Here is a 15,533-nt window from a genome sequence, read left to right on the forward strand (position 1 = left end):
CAAGGCATATTGACATTATTGAGAGGCATGTGTAGCRGAGTGATCATAGGGTCCAATGAGTAGCAATAGGTGAGTCAGGGAGCCGATTCAGTAGTCGATACTACGCTAGGCAAGCTTGAGACACAGCGATTCAGACAGCTAGCGGGCCGGGGCAAGCAGATGGGCCTTCAGCAACGTCACATCGTTAGAGCCTGTTGAAACCACCTCGGATGATTATGCCGGCAYACCAGTCGTGATGGATCGGCGGGGCTCCATGTTGGCAGTAAAGGGTCCATGCCAATTGGCAAAAGAGGTATTGTAGCCCAAGAATTAGCTGGTGGACCTCTTCGGCTAAACGGGAGATGGGTCTAGCTCGAGGCTAGCTCAAGGCTAACTGGTGCTTGCTTTGGGACATAGACGTTAGCCAGGAGTAGCCACTCGGATTGCAGCTAGCTAGCTGAGATGATCCGGTGTAAAGGTTCAGAGCTTGCAGTAGGAATCCGGAGATGTGGTAGAGAAAAAGCTGTCCGATATGTTCTGGGTTGATATCGTGCTGTGCAGACTGGCAGGTATTGACCGAGCTGAGGCTGGCTGGTGTCRGAGTTAACGGTGAAGACCGCATGCAGTGGCTAACTGACTACTAGCTAGTAGCTAGTTAGCTGGCTAGCTCCTGATGYAGGTTCCGGTTCTAAAGTATAAAAATAGCAGATCCGTACCACATTGGGTGAGGCGGTTTGCAGGAGAGTATATTCAGTCCATAGATGGAAAGTGAGAAGAAAATATATACGAAATATATACGGGGGAAAAAACTAGGAAAATTACATTTACATGGGACAGGATGGGACAAGACAAAACACACATCCGACTGCTACACCATCTTGGAACAACCAAGATGCACAACCACATACACCGTGTGACTAAATAGTACCTGTATGAGTTCAGGTCTGAGGTTGATGGTGCAGAGCCAGTCTCCGAGTCGAGGGTAGCTGGCCAGAGCCTGGGTCCTCTGTCTCTCAGGCACTCTCTCCTTACACTGCAGCTGCTTACAGATGTACTTAGTCAGCTTCACCTGGAGGGGGCGACAACAAACACAAGAGTGATAAGACGCCGCTTGGTCTGATCTCCAAAAATATTGATGGGGAAAATGTTATTAAGAAAGTTCACAAAATAACTGAAACAGAGATGATGCTAAGCAAAAGCATAATCCTGAAAGTAATTATAACAAAGTAGAACAAAATGAGTGAAAACTAAAACTTGCAGCACAGTGTGTGGGAGTTTCATTTAATTTTAACAAAGGAGACTGACAACAAACTGACAACTGCAGGTGTGAAACCCACTGATGTTAGAGAACAAACTGCACAGTATTTCTTTCTTGTTATTTTCAGCATGAGGTCTGGTGTTCTATGCAAAACGCAGGTGAGAAGTGAGACTAAGCTCAGGCAGAGGAAATCCCCCTGTCGAGAGAGAGAGAGAGAGAGAGAGAGAGAGATCCACTTCAATCAGTTAAGATGAAGGAGAGGAGACAGGTTAAAGAAGGATTTTTAAGCCTTGACACAATTGAGACATGGATTGTGTATGTGTGCCATTCAGAGGATGAATGGGCAAGACAAAAAATTTAAGTGCCTTTGAATGGGGTATGGTAGTAGGTGCCATGCACAAGGGTTTGTGTCAAGAAATGCAACGTTGCTGGGCATTCACGCTCAACCGTTTCCAGTGTGTATCAAGAATGGTCCACCACCCAAAAGACACAACTGGACACAACTGTGGGAAGCATTGGAGTCAGCATTGGCCAGCATCTCTGTGGAACGTTTTTTCTACACCTTGTCGAGTCCATGCCCCAACGAATTGAGGCTGTTCTGAGGGCAAAAGGGGTGGGGGGTGTAACTCAATATTAAGAAGGTGTTCCTAATGTTTTGTACACTCAGGCCTAAAAAAGGACAACTTTGTCTCAGAAGCACCTCAGTGTTGAAAACTCTCAAGAACATAAATGTAGAATGTTGATGAAGGAGAGGAAGCGAGGAGAAAAAGCCTCTGTAGAATATTGATATGCACTCCTACCTCCTTAACAGAGAAGGTAGAGGGGGAGGGGTCAGTTTCAGTTCATCCTTGACTTACTGTGTTTTTTACAGTTCTCCCCTCAGAGCAGCTAACAGCAAATAGTTCTCATTACATACAAACTCAAAGGAACACAGAGCAATTTTTATCATGGGGGCATCGGCCTGTGCCACTGCCATGACAACTGAGCGTCATGGAAACCCTGCAGCCACCGACGGCAGAACCCGTTTATGTCAAAAATGAGATTATGGGCGATGCATGGCTGGGGTTAGAGACAACTAGATAGATCAGTTAAAGCAGGGATGGGCAACACTGATGGGGGTGTGGGCCACAAAAAAGCTTAATTTATCATAAGGGGCTGCAGTGGGGGGTGGGGGGGATAGACAGAGGGCCTCCAGTTGCCCATCCCTGAGTTAGAGTATAGCAGAGTCAAGATGTCACCTTACCTTTGGATTCCAGACCCAGATAGTAAGCTTTACCTGGCAACCACTGGCAACCACTTTTGTCACACTAATCTTCCGGCAGAGATGGCCGCCTCGCTTTGCGTTCCTCGGAAACTATGCAGTATTTTGGGTTTTTTATGTGTTATTTCTTACATTGTTACCCCAGGAAATCTTACGTTTTATTACATACAGTCGGGAGGAACTATTGGATATAAGAGCAACGTCAACTCACCAACATTACGACCAGSAATACGACTTTCCCGAAGCGGATCCTCGGTTTGGTCCAGCTCCCGAGCATACTACTCGCCAATGTCCAGTCTCTTGACAACAAGGTAGACGAAATCCGGTAGACAACAAGGTAGACGAAATCCTTTTGTTCACCTGACCTAGAATTCCTTACAATCAAATGCCGACCGCACTATCTACCAAGAGAATTCTCTTCGATCATAATCACAGTCGTGTATATCCCCCCCAAGCAGACACATCGACAGCCCTGAAAGAACTTAATTTGACTCTATGAAATCTGGAAACCACATAACCTGAGGTTGCATTTATTGTAGCTGGGGATTTTAACAAGGCTAATCTGAAAACAAGGCTCACTAAATTTTCTCAGCATATCGAATGCGCGACCCGGGCTGGAAAAACTCTGGATCATTGTTATTCTAACTTCCGCGATGCATATAAAGACCTCCCACGCCCTCCTTTCGGAGAATCTGACCACGACTCCATTTTGTTGCTCCCAGCCTATAGACAGAAACTAAAACAGGATGCGCCCGTGCTCAGGTCTGTTCAACGCTGGTCCGACCAATCGGATTCCACGCTTCAAGATTGCTTCGATCACGTGGACTGGGATATGTTCCGCATAGCGTCGGACAATAACATTGATGAATACGCTGATTCGGTGAGCGAGTTTATTAGCAAGTGCATCGGTGATGTTGTACCCACAGCGTCTATTAAAACATTCCCCAACCAGAAACCGTGGATTGATGGCAGCATTCGCGCAAAACTGAAAGCGCGAACCACTGCTTTTAAATCAGGGCAAGGTGACCGGAAACATGACCGAATACCAAACAGTGTAGCTATTCCCTCCGCATGGCAATCAAACAAGCTAAGCGTCAGTATAGAGACAAAGTAGAGTCGCAATTCAACGGCTCAGACACGAAGGTATGTGGCAGGGTCTACAGTCAATCACGGACAAAAAGGAAAACCAGCCCCGTCGCGGACCACGATGTCTTGCTCCCAGACAAACTAAACAACTTCTTTGCTCGCTTTGAGGACAATACAGTGCCACTGACACGGCCCGCTACCAAAACCTGCGGGCCTCCTTCACTGCAGCCAACGTGAGTAAAACATTTTAACGTGTTAACCCTCGCAAGGCTGCCGGCCCAGACGGCATCCCCAGCCGCGTCCTCAGAGCATGCGCAGACCAGCTGGCTGGTGTGTTTACGGACATATTCAATCAATCCTTATCCCAGTCTGCTGTTCCCACATGCTTCAAGAGGGCCACCATTGTTCCTGTTCCCAAGAAAGCTAAGGTAACTGAGCTAAATGAATAACGCCCCGTAGCACTCACTCCGTCATCATGATGTGCTTGAGAGACTAGTCAAAGACCATATCACCTCCAGCCTACCTGAACACTAGACCCACTCCAATTTGCTTACCGCCCCAATAGGTCCACAGACGATGCAATCGCAATACACTGCACACTGCCCTAACCCATTTGGACAAGAGGAATACCTATGCAAGATGCTGTTCATCGACTACAGCTCAGCATTTAACACCATAGTACCCTCCAAACTCATCATTAAGCTTGAGACCCTGGGTCTCGACCCCACCCTGTGCAGCTGGGTCCTGGACTTCCTGACGGCCGCCCCCCCAGGTGGTGATGGTAGGTAACAACATCTCCACCCCGCTGATCCTCAACACTGGGTCCCCACAAGGGTGCGTTCTCAGCCCTCTTCTGTACTCCTGTTCACCCACGACTGCGTGGCCAAGCACACCTTCAACTCAATCATCAAGTTTGCAGACGACACTACAGTGGTAGGCTTGATTACCAACAACGACGAGACGGCCTACAGGGAGGAGGTGAGGGCCCTCGGAGTGTGGTGTCAGGAAAATAACCTCACACTCAATGTCAACAAAACAAAGGAGATGATAGTGGACTTCAGGAAACAGCAGAGGGAGCAGCCCCCTATCCACATCGACGGGACAGTAGTGGAGAAGGTGGAAAGTTTTTTAAGTTCCTCGGCGTACACATCACGGACAAACTGAAATGGTCCACCCACACAGACAGCGTGGTGAAGAAGGCGCAGCAGCTCCTCTTCAACCTCAGGAGGCTGAAGAAATTCAGCTTGTCACCAAAAACACTCAAACGTTTACAGATGCACAATCGAGAGCATCCTGTCGGGCTGTATCACCGCCTGGTACGGTAACTGCTCCGCCCACAACCGTAAGGCTCTCCAGAGGGTGGTGAGGTCTGCACAACGCATCACCGGGGGAAAACTACCTGCCCTCCAGGACACCTACACCACCCGATGTCACAGGAAGTCCATGTCACAGGAACGCCAAAAAGATCATCAAGGACAACAACCACCCGAGCCACTGCCTGTTCACCCCACTATCATCCAGAAGGCGAGGTCAGTACAGGTGCATCAAAGCGGGGACCGAGAGACTGAAAAACAGCTTCTATCTCAAGGCCATCAGACTGTTAAACAGCCATCACTAACATTGAGTGGCTGCTGCCAACATACTGACTCATCTCTAGCCACTTTAACAATGAAAAGATTGATGTAATAAATGTATCACTAGCCACTTTAAACAATGCCACTATATATAATGTTTACATACCCTACATTACTCATCTCATATGTATATACTGTACTCTATACCATCTACTGCATCTTGCCTATGCCGTTCGGCCATCGCTCATTCATATATTTTTTATGTACATATTTTTTTCATTCCTTTACATTCCTTTGTGTGTGTATAAGGTAGTTGTTGTGAAATTGTTAGGTTAGATTACTTGTTAGATATAACTGCATGGTCGGAACTAGAAGCACAAGCATTTCGCTACACTCGCATTAACATCTGCTAACCATGTGTATGTGACAAATACAATTTGATTTGATGTTACAGTCTTATTCTAAAATGGATTATTAAATTGTATTTTTTTTCTCATCAATCTAACAGGTTTTTAGAAATGTTTGTCAATGTATAAAATAAAATAAACGGAAATATGACATTTACATCAGTGTTTAATCAGTATTTTGGCAGCGATTACAGCCTTGAGTCTTCTTGGGTATGTCGCTACAAGCTTTGCACACCTGTATTTGGGGAGTTTCTCCTAATCTTCTCTGCAGACCCTCTCAAGCTCTGTCAGGTTTGATGGGGAGTGTTGCTGCACAGCTATTTTCAGGTCTTTCCAGAGATGTTCGATCAGGTTCAAGTCCAGGCTCTGACTGGGCCACTCAAGGACGTTGAGACTTGTCCCGAAGTCACTCCTGTGTTGTCTTGGCTGTGTGCTTAGGGTCATTGTTCTGTTAGAAGGTGAACCTTTGCCCCAGTCTGAGGTCCTGAGTGCTCTGGAGCAGATTTTCATCAAGGATGAATTCATCATCCGTTCATCTTTGCCTCGATCCTGACTKGTCTCCCAGTCCCTGCCGCTGAAAAACATCCCCACAGCATGATGCTGCCACAACCATGCTTCACCGTAGAGATGGTGCCAGGTTTCTTCCAGATGTYAAGTTTGGCATTCAGGCCAAAGACTTCAATCTTGGTTTCATCAGACCAGAGAATCTTGTTTCTTGTAATTATTTCGCCTCTATGGCCTATTTATTGCCTACCTCCCTACTCTTCTATATTTGCACACACTGTACATAGATTTTTCTATTGTGTTATTGACTGTATGTTTGTTTATGTGTAACTCTGTTGTTGTTTTTGTCGCACTGCTTTGCTTTATCTTGGCCAGGTTGCAGTTGTAAATGAGAACTTGTTCTCAACTGGCCTACCTGGTTAAATATAGGTGAAATAAAAAATTAATAKAAAATTGAGGTGAAAAAAAAAATGTTTCCCATGGTCTGAGAGTCTTTAGGTGCCTTTTGGCAAACTCCAAGTGGGCTGTCATGTGCCTTTTACTGAGGAGTGGCTTCCGTCTGGCTACTCTACCATAAAGGCCTGATTGGTGGACTGTCGCAGAGATGGTTGTCCTTCTGGAAGATTCTCCTCTCCACAGAGGAACTCTAGATCTCTGTGTCGGGTTCTTGGTCGCCGCCCTGACCAAGGCCCTTCTCCCCCGATTGCTCAGTTTGGCTAGACGGCCAGCTCTAGGAAGAGTCTTCGTGGTTCCAAACTTCTTCCATTTAAGAATGATTGAGGCCACTGTGTTCTTGGGGACCTTCAACGCTGCAGACATTCTTTGGTACCCTTCCCCAGATCTGTGCCTCAACACAATCCTGTCTCTGAGCTCTACGGACAATCCTTCGACCTCATGGCTTGGTTTTTGCTCTGACATGCACTGTCAACTGTGGGACCTTATATAGACAGGTGTGTGCCTTTCCAAATCATGTCCAATCAATTGGATTTACCACAGGGGCACTCCCAACTCAAGGATGATCAATGGAAACAGGATGCACCTGAGCTCAATTTCGAGTCTCATAGCAAAGGGTCTGAATACTTATGTAAATAAGGTATTTTTTTATTATACATTTGCAAAAAATTCTAAAAACCTGATTTAGCTTTGTCATTATGTGGTATTGTGAGTAGATTGCTGAGAAATAATATATATTTAATCAATTTTAGAATAAGGCTGTAAAGTAAGGGGTCTGATTACTTTCCGAAAGTATCCCTCTGTCCAGTCACAATAATTACTTCTAGTCTTACCCCTCTGTCTAGCCTCAAACATTACTTCTAGCACTTTTTGAAGCTGAATTTAATATGGCAGTGTTTTAAGTATTTCGTTTTTTCAAAGCCGGATTTTAACTTACCTCTTACCCAAAAAGCTGCAACTGTAAATATGGATGTTCTAGTTCACGTGTAAGCTCCCATCTTCAAACACTGATGGTCCTGGTAGGTTTTAGGGAGCCTGGCCTAGTCAAGTCAAATTGTATTTGTCACATGTACCGTGAAATGCTTACAAGCCCTTAACCAACAATGCAGACTTTTTTAAAGTAAGAAAATATTTGCAAAAAAATATAAATAATAAAGTAACAAAAAAAGATACACAATAAAATACAAATAATTAGGCTGTATAAAGGGGGTACTGGTACCGAGTAAATGTGTCTGGGTACGGCTTAGTCGAGGTATTTCAGATCATATATACATGTAGGTGGGGGTAAAGTGGCTATGCATAGATAATAAACAGTGAGTAGCAGCAGCGTAAAAAGGGGGTCAATGCAAATAGTCTGGATAGCCATTTGATTAACTGTTTAGCAGTCTAACGGCTTGGGGGTAGAAGCTGTTAAGGAGCCTTTTGAACCTAGACTTGGCACTCAGGTACCGCTTGCCGTGTGCTCAGTGGAACAACATTAAAGTTTTATCAGCACTATACCAGTCTGAGGGAGACTGTCTCTGAATGCCCTCCTGTCTCACTCCCTATCAGAGAATGGCCGTAGTTGATTTGATGCACTTGACTGAGCGACTAGAGTAAACCAGGCGGTGTTGGTTTGCACCAGACAACGCCTGGCCTCGTTCCACTGTGGCGCTCGCCGTTATTCACTGTCTATCTTTCTCTCCATCTCCCAGCTCTGTTACATGGCATTGACGCTCAGCAAGGGGTGGGTACGCTGAGTGGGTCCATGGGGCAGACAGGCAGCACGTATCTGTGCCCACCTGTTTTACCACAGTGTATTGTGTGTATTGTGTGTATTGTGTGTGACAATGACCCAAGGGAAGGGCCTTTCACTGATAGAATAAAGGAGGTGGCCTTGGCTGCCAGTACTCAACCTTTGAATGTTAGTCTCTAAGTACCAGACAACGCCTGTGTGGGGGAGGGACGATACTGGTTCTCAAGATATCATTCTCAACCACTACCACAGTTCATTCCTTGAAGCTGCGCTTGTATATTGCGGTTATGAAAAATACCACAGTACCCACATTTTTTCCATCTGTGGAAATGTTTTTTGTGTGCGTCTTAGTGAAGGCAAAGGAAACTGATAGATGTGACAAAGAGTGCGAGCGAAAAGGTCAAGAAGGAAGGAGAAAGCGAACAAGACGGAGGGAAAGAAAGATGAAAGGGGGGGACAGATCGTTTGCAAACCCACATGGGAGTTTCCTGACACCACACGACCTATCATTTTGTATTTCTGTTTCTTCCACTGACTTCACCGTAGCTGCTGCTTAGGAAAATCGTCAAAATGATCAAACTAGCACTTCTATGATCTTAACAATGAAGTGGGAGAGAGACTCAAAAGTAAAAATCTCTGAAAAATTATAATCAATAGAGATAATATGGGCCATGTCCATCCCTGGGTTGCCAGATCTGATTACAAAGTAGAAGCTGACCACCGGAACATTAGTTAGTGTATGGAAATCAGATGACAGCTATTAGTTAGGTGTGGTCAGTCTGTAGATTTAACTTTAGACTGAAGGAGTCACAGGGCTCTGTAATAAGGTCACAGTAGCACTAGGGCTGTGGCGGTCATGACATTTTGTCAGCTGGTGTGTCACAACTTCCGCCGAAGTTCGGCGATGACGTCACCGGCTTTCTAGCTGCCACCGCTCCATATTTCATATATCCATTTGTCTTGTCTTGTTTCCAGACACACCTGGTTTTCATTCCCCAATCAATCTACTTGTATTTAACCCTCTGTTTCCCATCATGTTTTGTGTGTAATTGTTTCCTGTTATGTGGTGTTAGTTTACACACTTTACTTTTATGTTCCGTTTTTTGAGCYCGTTTGTTTTATGTAGTGCTCTCATTTTTGGAACTATAATAAAAGTGCGCCTGTTCATTATACTCTGCTCTCCTGCACCTGACTTCGCCTCCAATACACCATTGACACGGTGATTGTCATGCAAATAACTGCCGGTCTCAGAGTAATTGACTGTTAATGAACATAAACATATTTAGCATTGCTTGGCTTCCACGCACAGCCTAGAAGCCACTGATGAGGAACTTCGGAACATCTACATTTAAAAAAGTCTAATTAAGTGTAATAAATCCATTTAACTTAGCCTACACCATCACAATAAACCCATTATTTATTTTAGGAAGGTCTAAAGAAACATTACGTGAAGAAAATGTYGCCTAATTCAGAAGAACAGAACAGCATACTCTGAGTCGTCCTTATGTTAGGCCCTGATCTGGATATGCCATATGGCTGTGGGCTACACTAYTTCATTTACCAGACAAGATTTGCTTATAATTCCAGTGGCATTATTTGATATTAGTTTATAGTATGAAGAAAACCATTGAATGTAGCTGAATAAAATATAAAGGATATTTTCTCCAAACAATTTCCGAGTGATTGCGCATATGCGGCTATTCTGTGTTGAGCGGTTAACAAAGAAACAGGTCCTCCTACACTGAACAAAAATATCAAAGCAACATCCAACAATTTCAAAGATTTTACTGAGTTACAGTTCATATAAGGAAATAAGTCAAATTAAATAAATTCTTTAGGCTCTAATCTATGGATTTCACATGACTGGGAATACAGATATGCATGTGTTGGTAACAGATACCTTTAAAAAAAAGCAGGGGCATGGATCAGAAAGCCAGTCAGTATCTGGTGTGACCACCATGTGCCTCATGCAGCACGCCACATCTCCTTCACAGAGTCGATCAGGCTGTTGATTGTGGCGTACGGAATGTCGTCCCACTCCTCTTCAATGGCTGTGCATAGTTGCTGGATGTTGGCGGGAACTGGAACACGCTGTCGTACATGTCTATCTAGAGCATCCCAAACAGGCTAAATGGGTGACATGTCTGGTGAGTATGCAGGCCATGGAAGAACTGGGACATTTTCAGCTTCCAGGAATTGTGTACAGATCCTTGCYACATGGGGATTTATCCGTGAAGAGCACCCTTCTCCAGTGGCTACCAAAGGTGTGCATTTACGACGCCGAACTGCCATCAGGGCAAGACCCTGGTGAGGATGACGAGCATGCAGYAGAGCTTCCCTGAGATGGTTTCTGACAGTTAGTGCAGAAATTCTTCAGTTTGCAAACCAACAGTTTCATCAGATGTCCAGGTGGCTCGTCTCAGACAGTCCCGCAGGTGAAGAAGACGGATGTGGAGGTCCTGGGCTGGCGTGGACTGAGGTTGTGAGGCCGGTTGGACGTACTGCCAAATTCTCTACAACGACGTTGAAGGCGGCAAATGGTAGAGAAATGGACATCAAATTCTCTGACAACAGCTCTGGTGGAGATTCCTGCGCTGCAGACAGCTATATAGGTCTGCTAATACAGGACTATTAAAGGCATAGTGCACTACTTTTGTGAAATAATATTTTAGATTTTTCAGGGGGTGCTGCAGAAACATGGGACCAACACTTTGCTGCTTTTATATTTTAGTTTAGTATATATGTTTAATTTATAATTATTTATGTAATCTTTGTTGTGATACAAATTTTCGGCTATGTTTCGATTTTTTATACAGTCTAAGGCTGCATGATGCGACAAATTATGATTTGAAAAAAGTTGCAAGAATGGCATGAGCTCTGCTCTGTTTGTTGTGCAGGCTGCACACACTTCATCAGTCTCTCATTCACAATTTGACAAGAACTTGATAATATTCCCACCCATCAGACTATTCTCAATTTAATCTGGTCTTTACATATAGCCTACTAATATACACACTACACTATAGAAAAGTAGTGAAGACATGAAAACTATGAAATAACACATATTGAATCATGTAGTAACCAAAAACGTGATAAACAAATCCAAATATATTTTACATTTGAGATTCTTCAAAGTAGCCACCCTTTGCCTTGATGACAGCTTTGCACACTGTTGGCATTCTCTCAACCAGGTGCATGAGGTAGTCACCTATAATGCATTTCAATTAACAGGTGTGCCTTGTTAAAAGTTCATTTGTGGAATTTCTTTCCTTCTTAATGCATTTGAGCCAATCAGTTTTATTGCGACAAGGTAGGGGTGGTATACAGAAGATAGCCCTATTTGGTAAAAGACCAAGTCCATATTATGGCAAGAACAGCTCAAATAAGCAAAGAGAAATGACAGTCCATCATTACTTTAAGACATGAAGGTCAGTCAATACGGAAAGGTTCAAGAACTTTAAAAGTTTCTTCAAGTGCAGTCACAAAAACCATCCAACGCTATGATGAAACCCAGAGTTACCTCTGCTGCAGAGGGTAAAAGAGTTAACTCAGAAGTTTACATACACTCAATTAGTATTTGGTAGCATTGCCTTTAAATTGTTTAACTTTGGTCAAACGTTTTGGGTAGCCTTCCACAAGCTTCCCACAATAAATTGGGTGAATATTGGCCCATTCCTCCTGACAGAGCTGGTGTAACTGGGTCAGGTTTGTAGGCCGCCTTGCTCGCACATGCTTTTTCAGTTCTGCCCACAAATTGTCTATGGGATTGAGGTCAGGGCTTTGTGACGGCCACTCCAATACTTGACTTTGTTGTCCTTAAGCATTTTGCAACAACTTTGGAAGTCTTGCTGGGGGTCATTGTCCATTTGGAAGACCCATTTGCGACCAAGCTTTAACTTCCTGACTGATGTCTTGTGGACATATTGAAGCAACATCTCATCATTTTCCTACTCATGATGCCATCTATTTTGTGAAGTGCACCAGTCCCTCCTGAAGCAAAGCACCCCCACAACATGATGCTGTCACCCCCATGCTTCACGGTTGGGATGGTGTTCTTTGGCTTGCAATCCTCCCCCTTTTTCCTCAAACATAACGATGGCCATTATGCCAAACGGTTACATTTTTGTTTCATCAGACCAGAGGGCATTTCTCCAAAAGTACGAACTTTGTCCCAAGGTGCAAACCGAGGTTTGGCTTTTTTATGGCGGTTTTGGAGCAGTGTATTCTTCCTTGCTGAGCGGCCTTTCGGTTATGTGATATACAACTCGTTTATAGATGGATATAGATATAGATACTTTTGTACCTGTTTCCTCCAGCATCTTCACAAGGTCTTTTGCTGTTGTTCTGGGATTGATTTGCACTTTTCTCACCAAAGTACGTTCATCTCTAGGAGACAGAGCGGTATGAAGGCTGCGTGGTCCGATGGTGTTTTATACTCGCAGCTATTGTTTGTACAGATGAACGGGTCCTTCAGGCGTTTGGAAATTGCCCCAAGGATGAACCAGACTTGTGAAGGTACAATTTTTTTCTGAGGTCTTGGCTGATTTCTTTTGATTTTCCCATGATGTCAAGCAAAGAGGCACTGAGTTTGAAGGTAGGCCTTGAAATACATCCACAGTACACCTCTAATTGATCAAATTATGTCAATTAGCCTATCAGAAGCTTCTAAAGCCATGACAGAATTTTCTGGAATTTTCCAAGCTGTTTAAATGCACAGTCAACTTAGTGTATGTAAACTTCTGACCCACTGGAAATGTGATACAGTGAAATAATCTGTCAGTAAACAATTGTTGGAAAAATCACTTGTGTCATGCACAAAGTAGATGTCTAACTGACTTGCCAAAACTATAGTTTGTTAACAAGAAATTTGTGGAGTGGTTGAAATATGTGTTTTAATGACTTCAACCTAAGTGTATGTAAACCTCCGACTTCAACTGTATATTGTATTTAGGTTAAACTTCCCTGTTCCTTCCATGCATAATCAATAACAGTTACGTAGCTAAGGCAACACCTATGTGTTACAACTGTTTGTTATTACAGATTTTAAACAAATAATTAACAGTTTATGAACTCTTATAAAACAGTAAGACAGAAACACATTGATGAAAGGTACAATGAAGGATATGGCTGGCTGTCATCAGACAAAGTCTGTGTGATATTTTCACACATCTGTCCCCCCCCAATGAATACTGTCAGTTCACTTCTCCCTCAAGTCAGTATGTCCCCCAGGCAACCCACAATGCACAGCTCTACTCTTCACTAAAGGAAACATTGAGTTGCCACTTCCACCATGATCCATTCACGTTGTTATTCAGCTGGGTATTACAAACGGAGCGAGCTCCTTATAATTGTAAAGCCCTTTAGGATCATACATGCATGGAGATGCCAACTGTCATTATCATTACATCACCTATTCTGTACTGGTCATATCAGGTACAGTACCACTAAACTGGCCTACTGGCCTCTCTCCCAGTGCTTTCAATCTCCCATGGGTTGTTGACTTCGAAGCACTGGATAAGACCGTATGTTCTGGATTTCTCATCGCTATCATTGCCATCTTCCAAGGAGAGAGCTGGTCAGGGAGTACAGATCAGTGCTGTTGTGTACTAGTGACTGTAGAAACATCTAAATGTGGACTTCTCTCCCTCCCACACATTCACAGTGTGGGCTGTTGAACAACAAAATCAAATGAAGCGCAGTGGAGGGGAGAAAAGGGAATGGGGAAAGAAGGGCGGAAAAGATAAAGGAGGAGATACCCAACCATGGCCGTTTCTTATTACAGATGAACAGCGAGGGGTTGTCTTTAAGACTGGACTGGACTGGGGGAACCAGGGAACCAGCAGTCAACAACATGGTTAGAACAAAAGAGGCAGACTAAGCCACTGCCAGGCCTTTCTCTTCCTCTGTCTTTATCTTTCTCTCTCCTCTCTCTCTCTTCTCCCCCCTCTCTCTTTCTCTTTCATTCCCTTTCTCTCTTTTATCCCTCTCCTCTCTCTCTCTCTCTCTTCTCTCTCTCTCTACCCCATCTCTTTTTATCTCTAACCCACAATAGGCCTGTTTGTCCTCTACCCCCAAGCCATAAGACTCCTGAACAGCTAATCAAATGGCTACCCAGACTATTTCCATTGTCCTTCCCCCCGTCTTTTACGCTGCTGATCTCTCTGGTTATTATCTAGTTATTATCTAGTTATTATAGTCACTTTAACTCTACCTACATGTACATATTACCTCATTACTCGACTAACCGGTGCCCTCGCACATTGACTCTGTACCGGTACCTCCTGTATATAGTCTCGCTATTGTTATTTTACTGCTGCTCTTTAATTATTTGTTATTTTATAAACATTTTTACTTATCTATTTTTACTTAACACTTATTTTCTTAAAACTGAATAGTTGGTTAAAGGCTTGTAACTAAGCATTTGACTGTAAGGTCTACACCTGTTGCATTCGGCACATTTGACAAATATAATTTGATTTGATTTATCTGTATAGGATAGTCAGGCCTGAGCTAAGTGGCTGTATGGGGAGATGGGTTACTCAGGTCTGTCCATGTAAACCAGTGGCGGATTTAGGTATAGGCGACATGGAAGGCCGCCCAGGGCGGCATATTGCCAGGGTGCCCGCACAAAACATTTGGTATGGTGACATTTGCGTGATCGGTTTTCTTCGCTCATTTGCACATCACGTCAATGATATCATGTCACCGTGTGGGACTGTGGGTCAATTAACCTTGTTGGAGTGGGCACCCTGATTCTAGTTTGTGAGCTAGGCAGGTTACTGCCTGGGAAGGTCTCCCACTCAGAAGTACGAGATGGGGAGGGAGCGGGGATAGGTTGAGCTCAGGTCTCTCCACCGGAAGCCCGAGGTAGGGGAACGGCGAATCTATAAAATAGCGCACCTTAACTTTGTACAGTACTAATGCAATTAGTAAAATCAGTCACACTACGAAATGCTACCCAAAATAAACCACAATTCTTCATAATACTGTGAATTACATAGTTACATAGTTTCTGGTTTGTGCGAAATTGTGAGAATAAAATAAAACCAGTCTGCACACTGGTTTAGTCTTGACTTTTTGGTTGACAGTGTTGGGGGATGGGTAATGTTTGATGCTGAGTGCCAAATCAACACAAATGTGTTTTATATTCTCTTTTACTTCTTTTTGATATTTTTGTATATATTTTTATATTTATTAGTTTTTACACTACCATTCAAGAGTTTGGGTCACTTAGAAATGTCCTTGTTTTTGAAGAGTTGCAATCATGGTGGAAGTG

The 15,533-nt window shown here is 43.8% G+C and overlaps 1 protein-coding gene across 1 annotated transcript in view; it reads right to left on the reverse strand.

Moving 5' to 3' along the window:
* LOC111949379 (kinase suppressor of Ras 1-like) overlaps nt 1-15,533 on the reverse strand; it is a 59,091-nt gene that overhangs the window by 41,016 nt on the left and 2,542 nt on the right. The window contains exon 2 of the mRNA XM_023966483.1: nt 908-1,048. Within this exon, the coding sequence (XP_023822251.1) occupies nt 908-1,048 (141 nt within the window). The remainder of the gene's footprint in view (nt 1-907; nt 1,049-15,533) is intronic.

Source organism: Salvelinus sp. IW2-2015, linkage group LG22 (assembly GCF_002910315.2).
Source record: "Salvelinus sp. IW2-2015 linkage group LG22, ASM291031v2, whole genome shotgun sequence".
NCBI classification, from domain to species: domain Eukaryota; kingdom Metazoa; phylum Chordata; class Actinopteri; order Salmoniformes; family Salmonidae; genus Salvelinus; species Salvelinus sp. IW2-2015.